The sequence below is a fragment of the Haemaphysalis longicornis genome, unplaced genomic scaffold (assembly GCF_048455015.1).
Source record: "Haemaphysalis longicornis isolate Haplotype H1 unplaced genomic scaffold, Haemaphysalis longicornis Haplotype H1 scaffold_10, whole genome shotgun sequence".
NCBI classification, from domain to species: Eukaryota; Metazoa; Arthropoda; class Arachnida; order Ixodida; family Ixodidae; genus Haemaphysalis; species Haemaphysalis longicornis.
Window position 1 is genome coordinate 17,682,209 of NW_027526204.1, and position 15,388 is coordinate 17,697,596.

At 46.2% G+C, this 15,388-nt stretch overlaps 1 protein-coding gene across 1 annotated transcript in view; it reads right to left on the reverse strand.

Annotated features, from left to right (window-relative positions):
- LOC144158250 (ninjurin-2-like) overlaps positions 1-13,678 on the reverse strand; it is a 47,116-nt gene extending 33,438 nt beyond the window's left edge. The window contains exon 1 of the mRNA XM_077688990.1: positions 13,425-13,678. Within this exon, the coding sequence (XP_077545116.1) occupies positions 13,425-13,430 (6 nt within the window). The 5' untranslated portion in view covers positions 13,431-13,678. The remainder of the gene's footprint in view (positions 1-13,424) is intronic.
- Between the last annotated feature and the right edge of the window lie 1,710 nt (positions 13,679-15,388).

The following is a 15,388-nucleotide window of genomic DNA, read 5'->3' on the forward strand; positions in this document are numbered from 1 at the left end:
ATGTCTCGCGAAACAGCAGGGCATTTCGCGTATAGTTGGTCTTGTGAACCCTACCTGGCTTAAGATTCTACGAACGTCTTTAGCATCTCAGAAGCTGCACTGTTCTTTTTTTCATTCCCGTTAGAGATATTCCGTTTCTTTCGGACTTGCACAGCATTTATTTTTCATGGTTTCATTAACTTTCCTTGGTTCTTGCTCTAAAGCGTGAGTGGGATCCTATTTAACGAATCACAGCCTTGTAATATAATTGACATATTCTTATAAAAGTCATGTTATTGTCCGGGATTGGGTAATCACATCCCCGAGACAGATTTTTCTGCGACAATAAATATATTCGAAACGAAGCCGCATTCGTTGTCCGCGCTGCAAAACGAAACCAACCTCTCACTGCGCCAGTATCATGTCTAAACGAGGCGACAGTAGAATTAACTTGTGCTTGTCGTATTGGGAGGGCACAGTGGTGATATGCTGCAGACGTCGCCGACGCCCGGAAGGGCGGCGATGAAGCGCGCAGAGCCGCGCCCCGAGCAGCTCTTGTTGGCGTTCAAGTACTCCACGAAGACACAGATGGTTTTAATTGACCTAAACGTATCTTTTGTTTATAGACATCACCATCACAAGTTTTACAGGGCGGGGAAATGCGAAAAAATGCGAAACAGAACCAAAACACTGCACGGGCCCCGATCAGCCAGCCAGCGCAAATCCCGTAAACACAGCGGAGAAGCGGCGGCAGGCGGCGCGGCGATCGCGAAGCTCGAGGCGTATAGGCTGCAACACGCCTTTGTTTAGTACAAACCTACTGAAGGAAGATAAGTTATGATATGCGTTGATGCATATTCCGCCATTGCCGACAAACGTCCAGTCCATCTTTGAATAGTCGTGTATGTAAGCCGTTGTCGTCAGGAAGTGACCTCAACCGTAAAAAAGCGCCCTTGTGTCACAAATGAACGCCACCTCCTGTTTTACTGTTTGCAGTTTTATGAATTGTCATTTTATATCCACTTTGTTCAATCAATCTAATAGTGTCTAGACGATTAGATCGGTTAATCCAATCTTCCGCCGACAGCATTGCGTCCGGGTTTCCTTGTAACGTCCTGATTTTTTTTTTCGTGCAAGCTGAAGTTCACTGTCAATCGTCTCTGTATCTGTCGTTTCTTGTGATCGCTCCAAAAGAGTTGTACCTAAAATTATTCTCTAATTGGTCACCAGCTGCCAAGGTATCTAGAGTAAAGGTTGTTGCTGCCACGGCGACCTTTACTTCATTATTGTTGCTATAAGTGTGACCTTTCCTCCTTTTTCTGGAAGCTATAATCATTGGACATCACCTTGATGGGACGTACGCATGTCTTTCTAATTCTAAGAAAATGTTGGCACGAGTACGGCGAACGCTGTAGCTTCTTTTTTTGCCAATCATGGCCAACTTCCCAAAGTGGGTATGCCCGGCTTAAGAAATGCACCTTGGGGAGGCTGGGTGGTCGCCGCGACGCACGCACGCACAAGCGCCCGGCATTTTTTTATTTATTTTATTTATTTATAATACCTCAAGGGCCCCAGTCAAGGGGTGTTACATGAGGGGGTAGACAGTTCACAAACAGATGATTTGTTCGATGGCTTCTTTGAAATGGGCGATGCTGGAGTGGTGCACGATGTCAGCAGGAAGATCGTTCCATTCTATTGATGTTTGCACAAAAAATGAAGAGTGATGGGCAGTGGTATGCGCACGGGGTGGATAAACCGCTTTCGAATGGCTAATATATACGGCATGAAAGACGATGAGCTGGAATGATAACATGGTTTAGGTGCAATGCATGATAAAATTTATGGAACAAACACAGTCTTGAAATTTTGCGGCGTGAAGCTAAGTTAACCATGTTAGCTTGAGATTTTAGTTCGGTGACGCTACTGTGATAGGAGTAGTCTGAATAAGTGAATCTGGCTGCGCGATTTTGGATGGATTCAAGTGTTTGAATAAGAGAGATATGATGGGGATCCCAGATGGCACATGCTTATTCTAGCTTCGGGCGAACTAGTGTTAGATAGGTTAAGAGTTTAACAGAAGGTGGGGCAAGACGTAAGTTTCTACGGAGATAGCCAAGAACACGGTTAGCGTCATTAGTGATGTTCATTATGTGGGATGACCAGGTCGGATCTGAAGTTAGAGTGATACCGAGGTATTTACCTGAATTAGCTGCTGTAATTTCAGAATCAAACAGGAAGTATTTATTGGAGGAATAAGATTGACGGCGATGAAAAGAAATGACACAAGTTTTCTTTATGTTAAGGGACATCAGCCATTCTTCGCACCATGATTGAATCAAAGAAAGGTCAGACTGTAGGATGAGTGTCGCGTGCATTGTGAATAGGACGATAAATGACACAGTCGTCTGCGAATAGACGAATGTTAGAAGCTAAGTTATTGGGGAGGTCGTTAATACAGATCAGGAATGAATGGTTTTATGAATGGTTTTATGAACTGCCGGGGAGTCACCCCAGTCTTGGCCAATCTTGGCTAAGTGGGTATGCTTGGCTTGACAAACATGCGCCGGGGATGCTGGGCAGTCATAGCGAGGCATGCACACACGAGCGCTCGGCATTTTCTTGGTTTTGTTAACTACCGAGCGGTCGCCGCGAGGCACGCTGTCATGTGCACGCGCTCATATGCTCGCGCTCGGCACTTTTTTGGTATTTTTAACTGCGGACACGAAAAAATACGTTTTGCTAAACAGCGTTGCTGTTAGAAAGTTAGTGTACCATCACACGTACCTTTTCGAAAATGACATTTAGATTTTTAGAAGAACTCAGATCTGCGTTGTGAACCTGAAGTTCTCTATAGGCCATCAAGGGGGAAGGCCACTACAAGTCCATGAGCTAGCAAACTTTCCGTTGTCGGTTATCAGGCTGATTCAAATCCTAAACAATACACCTGAAAGTGTAACCAAAATATGCTCCCTTTAATGACGTCTTAGTGAAAAGCGACGCCTGTTCAGGCGATAACGCCGCTTCCTTCCACGACGGCATGCGGATATAAAGTGTATAAATTAGGGGATACAGGTTTCTCGAAACGTCTGTATCCAGCTCGGTGGCTCAAGGAACCAAATACGGACATTGTCGTTCATGCATAGCGCAATTGGCAAAAAACTGTCCACAGATCACCCAATTTCCAACAGGCCAGTGGATAGCGCCTGAAGCCCACATCATTCACCTCAATGGAATTTCGAATACTCTTGATGAGTCATTATTTATCCACAACGGCCAATTACGGAGTATACGCATTAAGGATGAAACAATTACAGAAGCGGGCTAACAGCGGCTTTTTAAGAAAGGACCATCAGCGTAGATAAATATAACACTGTAGATACCTAAACTTAACTATCAGCTCCCGTTGGAAGTTGGAGCCTGAAATGTGGCTACAACAAGAAAGACGTTGGCAGTGGCGCTGCGACATGCAGACCGGACTCAGAAGGCGACGAAGAACAGAATGGCCCACACACCAGGTTTGCGTACAGCCATGACCACTCATTAAATCAGCGCCCCATTTATCATTGCCCGGTGTGTTCTGCCCTGCCAACCCGCCACAATATTTCCCTTCCTCCCCGTTATATTACCGCAGTAAAACGTATATACCGTACGAATTATGAAACATTTCGTGGACATTTTTCTTTCTTAAATGGTGGTCGCTGCAGGGGCCGTAAACTCGACGTTAATTTCTACTCTTGTAGCCAGTCGCCGCTTCTTGCGCTGCCTTGCGCCGCACCCCACCCTCTCTGGCAAACAGCCAGCCGCAACACTGAAAGCGCACGCTTGCAGCTACTGATTCCCGACGGGAAAGGCCCACGGCTCCGTCGGTTGCCTGTTCCGCTTTCAGCTTTAATAGACCCTCCAAGGCTGGTGCACGTAATGGGGCTCGCGTCGCAGGATACGGCCGCTGGCTCCTTCGAAGTAACGCACTGCGCTCAAACGTCCTAGGCGCACGTAACACGCGCACTTTCAAAGCCATAGAAACTCTACAATGATTTCTCTTTCTAACTATGCGCAGAATGCAGACACGACCGACTTGACGGCAGCAATCACGTAATGCCCGCCCGCCAATACTTCAAGCAATAAGAGCAGCAAAATTTTCACGTTTTGACTCGTGTATGATGTGACGACAAACAGTGATTAAAGAAGGACCAAGAAAGGAGTACACAAACACGAGCGTTGTTTAACAACTGAGATCGTGTTTATTGCAACCGGCAATATAAACGGAAAAAATTGAGTGACGTCACATAGACGTCAGTGAAGGAAGCACACACACTAAAAACACAACAAAGGTCCGATATGCAACGACAGTAGCCGGGTCATCGTCCTAGCAAATCACGCGTCTAGCTAGCCAAGTTCCTTTTGGCTATCACCCACGCATCCGAACTTTCGCGTGGGCGTGTATCACGATCCCTATTCAGCACCTTCGGGGTTTTAAGTGCAATGCACTTCTTAAGCGACCCTGAACCTGCGTCCACCGGCGATGTCCGCGCACGTGGAGATGGGCGCGCGCAGCCTGGCCGCTGACATGGCACATACCCACGTGGGGGATTGGCCAGGAATCGGGCGTGAGAAGGGCTAATGCAGCCGCTTAAAGGAGTACTGACACGAAATTTCAAAGCTGAGATCCGCTCTAGCAATCAAGTACAACGACAACACAAATGGGTGTCTGTGAATAAATGCATCTTTCTTTCTTTGTAGTTGTGTGTGTGTGTGTGATCTCTCTTTCGCGAACATTACCGAACCGCGCAAATTCAACTCGTGCATTCGCACTTTCACATTCTTCCCCTCGGGGAAATGCGGGGAATTTTTTAAACGCGGCGAGTATTTGGGGAGGGGGACGTTTTTCCTTTATATTGCCTGTGGGAATAAAAACACACTTGGTTGTTTGTCAGAGCTCGTGTTTGCGTACTCCTTTCTTGGTCCTCTTTTGAGCGTTGTTTTAACAGCTCAGCTATTGTTGTTGGCCGTAAGTTCGGCGTTTGTGCGCGCCGAAAACCCCCCGAGAAAAGGCCGAGTGCTCGTGCACGCGTACCTAAAGCTCACGTTCGTCAACCAAGCATACCCACTTAGGGAGATTAGCCAACATTGGCCACAAAAACGCTCCAGCGTTCGCCGTATCGTGGCAGAACTTGCTCAGAACGAGAAACACGCGTCATAGACTACGCCTATAATTTGTTAGCCCTCGGGTCGTCTTGCGCATGCGCTCTGCATCGTACAAGAGCCGCGACTTGTATGTTGAAGCTGCTGAAGGTGATAATTCACTCCACAAGGCCCAGCCGCGGATAGTTCGCACGGCTGAGGAAAAGGCCGCGCTTCGAGCGGCTCGGCGTGCAAAGCATCCGCTAGAGACAATAAGTCGCGCTTGCAGAGTGGCGTCACGAACACGCCTACCGAAAGGACGAACTCACTATGGCTTTGCTCAACATACGGTCATTCAAATGGCATGCCGCCGACGTCAACCAACAAAGACACCACAAATATACTAAAACTGAAATTTGTAATTGTCAGTGATCACCTACAACAGCTTCGCCATTCAAGTCTTGCGCGTGAGTACAAGCGTCGCTGAATTTTTTTTCGTCGTACTATGCAAAAGAAACTAGCCCAAGTTCAAACCTCTGTTATACTCTACTATGACTTTTCCCGACGGTTCCCGGTCCGCAAGGATCCTCTTCTTTGGGAGTGAGAAGGGAATGCGGACGAATGAATAGGCCGGAATAACAAGAAGAAGTGATGACGTAACTATGGCATTTTTGTGGGTACCGTAGCGCGTGAACAACCCCTATTATCAAACAAAAACACATTAACCAAAACACCTGCTTCTCCCCATGTAAGAGTCCAAACTTTCGAATTTCCACAATAATCTTGGCTTAATACCTGTGACCATTGCGGTATCTCTGCGGAATTTTAAAACCGAGCGTGTCTTTATTCAAGCAGAGGTGGTTTCGAATGCAATGGATGGCCCATTTTAAAATAGTTATTCTAGAACGGCTGGAAAAGAACTTGCGGCCTGTTGAACATCTTGTCTTTCAATAAAAGTTAAGGTTCTATGTGAAACAAATTTTGGAATGAACAGACACGTTTAATCAATTTAATAAAATCCTAGAGGAAAATTACGCCTCTCTGTAGCTGTAAACGCTTGTAGAATAAAACGGGGCTGAATTCGATAAGCAATCTGCCTCCGCTTCGCATTTGCACATACATAACAACTACGCTGAAACTTTCGGGCTGTGCGCGATAAAAGGTAGGTAAAATAATGTTGTTTAAAACATATATGGACAGCTTAGACAACAATAATGACTACAAAGTTACTTGCACCAAAAAATTATCGAACGCGTATCGGCTTTCATCAGTGCGAATGATTTCGAAACAGGGTAGCATTTTGGCCGCATCTGCCGTATCAATTCTCCCCCTTCCAATCCCACACTCGTCTCCACCCCTCTCTCTGAAGTTTTCTTGCTCCGTTCGCCGAAACATCTAAGTCAATTTTCTCCGGGTGGTTCTGGTAAACACAAAAGGTCGAGCGCCTCAACAACTGCTCTATAACTTTGTACCATTGCATCTCTCTCGTATGAGTAGAAAATGTCAACCGCATAGTCAACCGCAACTACCCGCACGACATTAGCATGACGTACCTTGTGAGACCTTAGCATCGTCACCTTGTGAGACCACACGGACTCTTTCCGTCGCCGTCACTCGAAGCTACAGGATCTCTCTTTTGTTTTCTTCTTTTTTACCTCCATTTTTGTTTCGTCTCCCATCCGCAATAACTCCTATATTGCCTTTAATCTTTCCTACTCGAACCCGCGGAGTAGCATGCAGACACGTCGGCAGATCTCTCTCCTTTCTTCTAATACCAAGCAATCTGCCTCCCTCCCTCCCTCCCTCCCTCCCTCCCTCCCTCTCTCTCTCTCTCTCTCTCTCTCTCTCTGGCTATTGGCTTTGAGGACACAATTCAATACAACTTAACAACGTGTGGGTTCGAACTATTTGGTAACCTATTATAAGACTTCGAAGCGCCAAATATTTAGACAGAGGACAAAAAGGAAAAAAGAACGGGTTATCGCATGTCGCTGTCCTTTTTGTCCCCTGTCTAAATATTACGCACTTCAAAATCTTACGATTCCATACCTTTTGGCCTGGGTGGGTGAAACCGGGCCTCCGGGGTTACGGGACGAGGGCGCCACTCCCGCTTTCCCTGTCGCCATTTGTTCTCCCCTGTGCCCTTTCAGTCCCCCCTTCGCCCGAACTGGGTAGTGTGCTGGTGAACTCCCAGATGAGTTTGAAATATCCCCAGTCCACGTTTTTTCCACTTTCGATACAAATCACTCACTCACCCCGAAGGCAACGGAAGCTCCACGTTCCGACTGAGGAGCGCGTGCGGTATTGGTCACGTGGCGGCGAAGCCAATAGGCAGCGGGCGCACGTGGTGGCACGCGAGGAGAACAACTGCACCCGAGGTACGGAGAACGGCGATTTTGGAAACGTAACCAAGGCTTGGGTTTTGGCTTGTTGGCTATACATCAATTTTAACAAACAGCGCAAGGACGCGGACGAAAGAAAGGAAAAAAAGGCACTGCAAGCGGCACCGGCAGCCACCTGGCTTCTCATTGCTGGACTTGTGGGTTCCTGTTTTTGACAACACGAAGGTTCTGAAGCACTACTTGGGATTGCGCACGGGCGAAATTTTTGAGGCATACACGGTAGCGGATACCTCATAAAGGGCGACAGGTGGGTCAGTCAGCCCTCTGGTACATTGCTACAGAAGAAACGTGACTACATAGATGGAGCATGTCGGAGATAGCAGCATCAGAACGTTACCCTCAGTGCTGTGTACATTGTTCATTTTTTACCGGTTTTTTCATCCTTCCATTTTCCTTTTCTTTTTGATTGATCGTAAAGTTGCGAAGTCACTGTGTTAACAGCGCTTGTACTGTCTTTTGTCCGTTCTTTCGTCGGCGTCCTTGCGCTATTTCGTTCAAATTGGAAAAGTACTGGCGTGAAGTGTCACCTGTCTGCAAGTAGAAGCAATTCTTACCGTGCCACGTGAAAAGAAGTGTTTCTATATCGGATTTACTGCTTTGCGCGGACCACCAGCAAATAATAGCGAGTTTTAGATCACCGTTTTTCACGGTCCGCTCCGCTCCGATAGCTAGCGTGAACGCCGTTGCGCATGCGTGGCACGCTTGGCCGCGAACGGCATTGGCTCCGGTCGCACTGACCGTGCCGCCAAAACTGGAGCTGACCATCGGAAACGGTTAGATAAAACTCTATATTCCCTGGAATACTACTGTGCCGTCCTGTGGGTCAGTTCAGGGCATTTCTACGGTGTAGATGCTTTGAATGAGCCGGGTCGGAGCAGCCCACAGCCCTGCGGGGCATACAGGATTCGTTTGTCCTTCGCAGGAAGTAAACTGATAAGAGATAGCGCAGTCGAGGGGCTCAGGTATACAACTGCGTCCGATAAGCGGTAAGGCTTCAGAACGTCTATACAGATCGAAAACGGTGCTGAGAGACACGCCCATGCCATTTCCACAAGTTGTTTGCTTGGGCTGGCAGCTTATCTTCCTTTTCCCACCTGGTCTATTGTTCTTTCGTCCCAAGTGAAACAGCGACTGATGGTAGAACGCATGCACAAAGTTTAGGAAGTCTGACTCCCTCCTGCAAGCCACGCTGACATGGGTTTTAAGTATTGACTAACCTCTTCACTTCAAGTTCACAAATACAGCAGGAAAGCGCAAATGGAAATCGCGTGAATGGAACAGCTACTTTAAGGAAACGAACACCTCAGCGGTGGTCGCTTTTAAGGAGTGAAATATAAAAAAAAAGTGAGTATTAGGAACAGGAATTTTACAACCACCAAACGAGGTGAGAACTCGAAATCGCAACTAGCCAGGCATAAACAGCGCCGTCGTCGTAGCGGTAAATCTCCGGTTCCCGTGTCCGTGGTTTCCGGGGTGGTCGCACATCCAACACGCCGTACCCGCATTTGTTGCTTGTAGCCCTGTTAAGGTAGGCTTATTCCTCACAACCTTCGCTCGATATTTTGTTTAAAATGGTCTAAACTGTTTCTGCGTAGCTTGTCAACGATGATGGCGCCATTAAAAAGGTTACGATGGCAGCTGAGCTTTCGTTTGTGATGTAAAAATGAAGAGAAGCATTTCTTACTGAATTGTGGAAGCATATGTGTGGGTGAGGATGCTGAAAATACTGCTAATGGGAATAGGTAAAAGGGCAATGAGCCCCTGACTGCCACTCGGCAATTTCTATAAGTGGTTATGCGAGAATTATGGGTTGATAGATATCAGTACGTCGCAGCCAAAGGGCAAGTTTCGAAGTGGTGGTGAGCGTCTGCGACATTACTTTTTTCTAAACGGTACAGAAGCGGTACTTTATGCGAGCTCCTAGCGCTGTCTGCTGGTTGGCTTTACACACAAGTGACTTTTGACCAACTTCTGAAAGAACTCGTTATTCTGACTTCCGTGGTTTTGAGCTGCACGCCCTGGTTCCTATTGTGATTGTGGCGACCTGGGCTGGAGCTCACGTTGCTCTATATGTTTCTCAAGTCAAGGCATTTTTTATAGAAGTGTACACGTAATCACTTGGACACGTGTTTTGAAGAATACCTGAGGTTCGGTGTTAGTTTATTTAGAAAAAAAGTGAACAGTTTAGTTATAACTTATTAAACCAGAAACTACATCAGTCAAAAAATTACAAACTCAGCAACCTAAAACTGAGGCGGTTGCCGTATAAACCAGGGACTGTACTTCATTTGATTTGATTGATTGCTTAATTGTTGGGTTTAACGCGCCGACGCAACGCAGGCAATGAGGCGCGCCGTAGTGGACAGCTCAGGATTAATTTTGACCACCTGGGGATATGTAACGTGTGCCGAAATCTCGTACACACGGGCGTTTTTGCTTTTAGCCTCCATCAGAAAAGCGGCCGCCGCGGCCGGGAATCGAACCCGCGTCCTCGTGCTCAGCAGCACAACGCCTTAGCCTGTGAGGACTGTACTTCAAACTAAGAGAGGTCCAACAGCTAGTACGTTTGAGTAGTTGGCTTGAAGAATGTCGCTAATGTCGAAAGCGACGTAGTATACCATGCTATTGACTCGCTGAAAGTGCTAGTTTTCTACCGTCTGCGAAGCAGAATGTTGCCCTCAGGTGCACTTAAACGTTGAGCAGGAAACGTGCCAAGCCATGTCAAACACATTGCACGTCAAGCTGCGGGATCCGGCTGACGACGCTAGACGTCATAACGTAATAGTATATTGCTTAACGTACTTAAATCGGCCGTGAGCTCCTAACGGCCACATATTTCTGCCCAACAAACCTGAGTAAATATGGTGGTAGATATGTACTCAGCGTTAACGTTAGGTGCCCATAACGCTGGCCGTAACGACGTGTCAAGACCATTATACTTACTGAACGTCAATCCGCCTGTTCCGGTCGACGACGTTGGACGTCAAACCGTGATGTTAGGGCTGCCGCTGTTGAATTGGCCATAAACGCCGAACAGCAGTTGTCACCACCTCAGGTCACTTTACCTGACTAGGTATGTTTTTAGCCATATTATCAGCGTTAACGTTATGTGAGAATAACGTTAGCCGTCACGACATGCCAAGAACGTCCAAATCATTGTACGTCAATGCGCGTGTTTCGGTCGACGACGACAGAACTCAAAACATTGCGTTAGGGCTACGCTGCTGAAAGTAACCCGAGTTTTTGACGGGAGCTGTCACCACCCCTCATTCACCTGAGTAGGCATGCATTCGAGCCGTCGATGGGAATTTTGATGAAGGGTTTCGGGCTACAGGCAGCCAGCGGGAATTTCGATGACAGACCCTGGCCCCGATTTCTTTTTCCTTCTGTTTTGCGACGCCAATCTGGGGACGCCGCCCTTTTCACCAAATGAACCGAGTGTGCTCACGCATTTGTTTTTAAATAAATGATTTCGAAAGCGGGAACAAGCAAATAAGAAGTCGCTTGTCTCTATGTGTAATAAAATGCAGTGACCGGCGTATAGTCAAAGTGGAATGACTAAGCAAGGTAGTGACATTTCTCAATTACAGTGTTGTTTAAATAGAAAAAAAATAACATGCACGGCTTACTTTTGAGCAGTAAAGCGTGTACCACATTGTACTGCTAACTTATTACCCAGATTTCACATCGCGCATGTTGAACGTAGCCTCTTTGTAAACGAAACTCCTGCTAAACTGAACAAGGCTTCCAGGTTCTTTGATGTTCCGGGTAACTTTCTAAAGATTACTGCAGTATGCGTGACACATGTTTTGATATTTTTAACCAGTTCTCTTGAGTGAAAAAAGCGATGACTTGGAATTCAAGAACAGAAGTTTGCCACTTTCCACACACAACACATGTTCTAGACAGGCAGTTGTGTCGCAAATACGACATTCTTTTACTTTACTAATCAGCGCGCCCCCCTTTTAAAGGGACAGACAACCGATTTTAGTCGAGTACATGCTCTGTAGCTCAGATGAAAATTGGCGTTCTATTTTGCATGGTAACCACAAGAAATTTATAAACAAGTTGGAGGGAATAATTCTAATTTGGCACGAAACTTTCTAAAATCTCAAGGGTGGCGGTTCGTAGTGTGGAAACTTGACACTACAGTATGTGTCTTCGTCACGTGACCTGCAAACCTTGCAGCTACTGAAACTGCTGAAATGTTTATTCACTTATGCAAAACCTTTTATCATGAGTATTCGTGTAAGTTTGAATTGTAAAGGTATTTTTAAATTTTTTAAATTTGAGTTCACTTATGCAAAACCGTTTAGCACGAGTATTCGTGTAGCTTGAATTGTCAATGTATTTTTAAATTTGTGAAATCTGCAATTTCTAAATTTGAAAATTTTAGAGCGGCGCTCCCTTCACTTGTTGTTTTGGTTGGCTGTCCCTATCCGCACTCCTAGAGCAAACATTTTAAAAATTGTCCGCACTTCTAGTGCAGATAACTTTTAATGACACGGACAACCGATTTTTGCGGAGTGCTTGTCATGTAGTTCGTATTAAAGCGAGCGTTTTGTATACTGAACTAACCACAACTAATTTTTAAATAAATAGGAAGAAATAATTTTAATTTTGCCCTAAAATTCCCGAGGTCTGTAAGGTGGCGCCATTCGACGTGTAAACATCGAATTGAAAGCGTGATTCAGAAAGCGAATGAGGGAATATGAAAGACTGCACATTATTGTTGTTTTAGCCGAGAACAAGTTTCTAAATCCCTTTTTAAATCCCGCCGTGCCGCACGCTGACTGTCATGGTTGCGAGCATTCCTCTAGGCGGTATACGGATGGCTGGTAGATCTAAATAGTATTCGATTTCAAACGTTCTAGGGCGCTATCAGCAAAACCGTTCCGGGTTAAGGTGTTTGAAGTGATGCCCTTTCGCTTGGCGTAAAGAAAATATTCTTGACAAAAATCGGTTGTCTGCCCCATTAAAGACAGTAGCTATGACAGATACAACTCTTTTCGCCTATTTCGCTGCAGTTTCCCTACTTCCCTGTACCTGTGCACTGGAAACTCTTGTGGGATACATTTATAAACTTGCTAAGGAGTATATCCCGCAGAATGGTGCAAACATAAAAGTTGGAAATACCTTTGAAACACGTAAGGAGGAAAATGTGTTGACTTGGTATCAAATCACATTCCAATGCTGTTGGAAAATACTGCGGTAAACTGCATGGTAGCTACGAATTGCGCTGGACTCCCTTCTTATAAACTGAATAGCTGACCGAAGGCCCCAGTCATTCACAACATAGTTGCATAAAAAGTCAGACGAGTAGAACGGCGCTAAGCCGCCTAAATCTATAGCGTAAGGAATCCACTCCGCTGTGTCCCTTTAAGAGTAAGGGTAATTTTCTGAGGGATGAATTGGTTACGTTGAACATAAGCCTCTTGACACTTTGTTTTTGGGAATGCACCGAATTATGATATGAGTGCTGATTTCACTCCTTTTAGGGGGCAGGGGTCTCCAACCTTCCCTAATACATCAAAAAGCGTCAAAATCTGGTTAAGCGCTCAGGACTCACAATGACCACCTCCCAATCGTCTCCCCACCTCAAAAAAAAAAAAAAACTATTAGGAAGAAAACGACAGGAATTTTGAACGAACTAATCAAGAAGTCCCAGCCACCCTCATTTCAGTGCCTCACAAGAAATTTAAGAAACATCAGTTGACTGGCTAAACACCGCTTGACTTGCTAATGAATTTCTGCATAAGACGTTTAGTGCATTCGAGTTATGTCACCTTAATTCCTATCTCTCCGCTCTTTTCAGAGCATTCAGGGCAGCCCATCGGTAGCATGCGGTTTTTTTTAACCTTTGTAGATCTGTGGTTGGCCTTAGTGACAGCTCAGAGATGCAGGGGTGATTTTTTTTCTTACCTCCATGACGGATTTTCAAATCCCGCGCCGCCGTCAAATCCTCAAGACGTAGCACTGAACGCAGAAAACAGGAGTTGCAGCATACGACACCAATTCGCAGCAGAAGACAGCCGAATATCCGTGTTTCGGACCGCACAAAGAGCGCAGGCGCACGCAGGCAACGCGCGATCGGGACCACCACTCGACGGACAGAATAACGCGCCCGCGCTGGCACGAACAGCGCGTCACTTCAAGCGAAGAAAGACGCGGTGTAAAAAACAAAGCTGCCATTACAAAACGAAAAATCGAGAGCGCCCCTCTATGACGCATAGAGAAAGGAAGGAAGGGAGATAGAGAAGTGAAAGCCGAACGGAGGGAGAGGAGGAAGATCTCTGGGAGGAAGGAGTGCAACGGCCGAGGTGCGCGGTAGACCAATCAAGGACGCGCATTATTTTCGGCTTTTGTTGCGCTCCCTCTTGCCTGTTCGAGAGGGTTGTTTCCCCTCGTCTGGGTTGCCCCGCTATCTGGCCGCTATGCTGCGCGGTTCGCTTACCCTCTACACATGCGTGGGGAAAGCGTAAATCTGAAAGGAGAAGAAACGTGAACAAAAAGTACGTAAATAAAAGCGATTGAAGTACGCCCACTTTTTGCGGCGGATACCGGTAGGGGAGAGGATTGTGGGTTTTTGACCGTAACGCTTAGCGCGCCTTGAAGGCGCGTAAAGCCATAGCCTACCGTGGCAAAGCAGCATGCAGCACGAGAGCTGGCTTGAAACGCAAGTATTGCAACTGTTTAGAATAGGGTGGCTTCTGCATCATGATTTAAATTAAGCACCGAACAAAATATACGTACCGCAACTACCTTGTTTGCTCGTTCTAGTGTGTCCTCCCGGCTTAGCACGCCCGTTTTTTTAGTCAGAACTTGTGGGTCACCGACGTCTGAGCGCTAACCCGTCGGAGCGGCTGCCGAGCTGGCTGCAGGCATTCTGCGCTACCAGTAACCGCAGAACCCTAAGGAAACCATGAAAACAAGATAAAACTTTGTTCACTTTGAAACAACTAGGCCTTGGCAACGGGCAGTTTTATTCTAGCCACAAAAAACGTTCTTTTACTGAAAAAAAGAGGCAACAATAAAAACGGGGTTATTACGGGCTTGTTGTTACATATTTAGCTTGATAACACCGCTAGGACAAAACACAGGACGCATGGACATGAACTCTGAATCGTAACCTTTGCGCATATGCATTTTTTATATAAACAAACCCTTGCCGTCGCCATTTTATGATTTTGGGTGTGTTATTGTTTATATTTCCCAGGGAATACATTCAGCTGCGGCGAAATAAACCCTTTGTTGTCAGTCAGCGCCCAGTCTCGTGTCGCCTTGTCTGTGTCCTGTCCAAGCACAGTTATCAAACCAAAAAAAAAAAAAAAACGCAACAAATATATTGAAACCTTATCATTACGAAGACGTAATAAGGGGCATCACAAAAAAAGTAGATATAATTGTGTTATCTGCACGCTAGCATTCAAGTGATGCGACCAATCGGAAGCATAAACCCCACTACAATCGCCCAGTCGTGTTGCTTAGCGGTGGCTTACGTGGGCGGCAGCCAATCACAGAAAGAAGATTCTGTGACGTCATAGAGAAATATCCGGAAAGCGGCGGGGGGGAAGGGGGGGGGCGGCTGCGTCGTCTGCATTTACCGATATCTGTAATATATGTCTGAAGTATGCGATGAAATTGGTATTATAGTTATCGATACAAAGCCGTCTCGTAACTAAACCCAACTGGTATTTTCTCTTCACGACTCCTTTAATAAGTATAAAACCAACAACTTCATCTAGATTTCAGAACAACGATTCGGCTTGAAGACACGCCGTAGCGCATGGAGCAATCGCTTCCCCAGTACAGGCAGACGTAGCATTGACCCCTAGCCTTTCAGTTCTCAGAAGTCGCTCCAGGCTGGCTTTGTGTACCGACAAAGG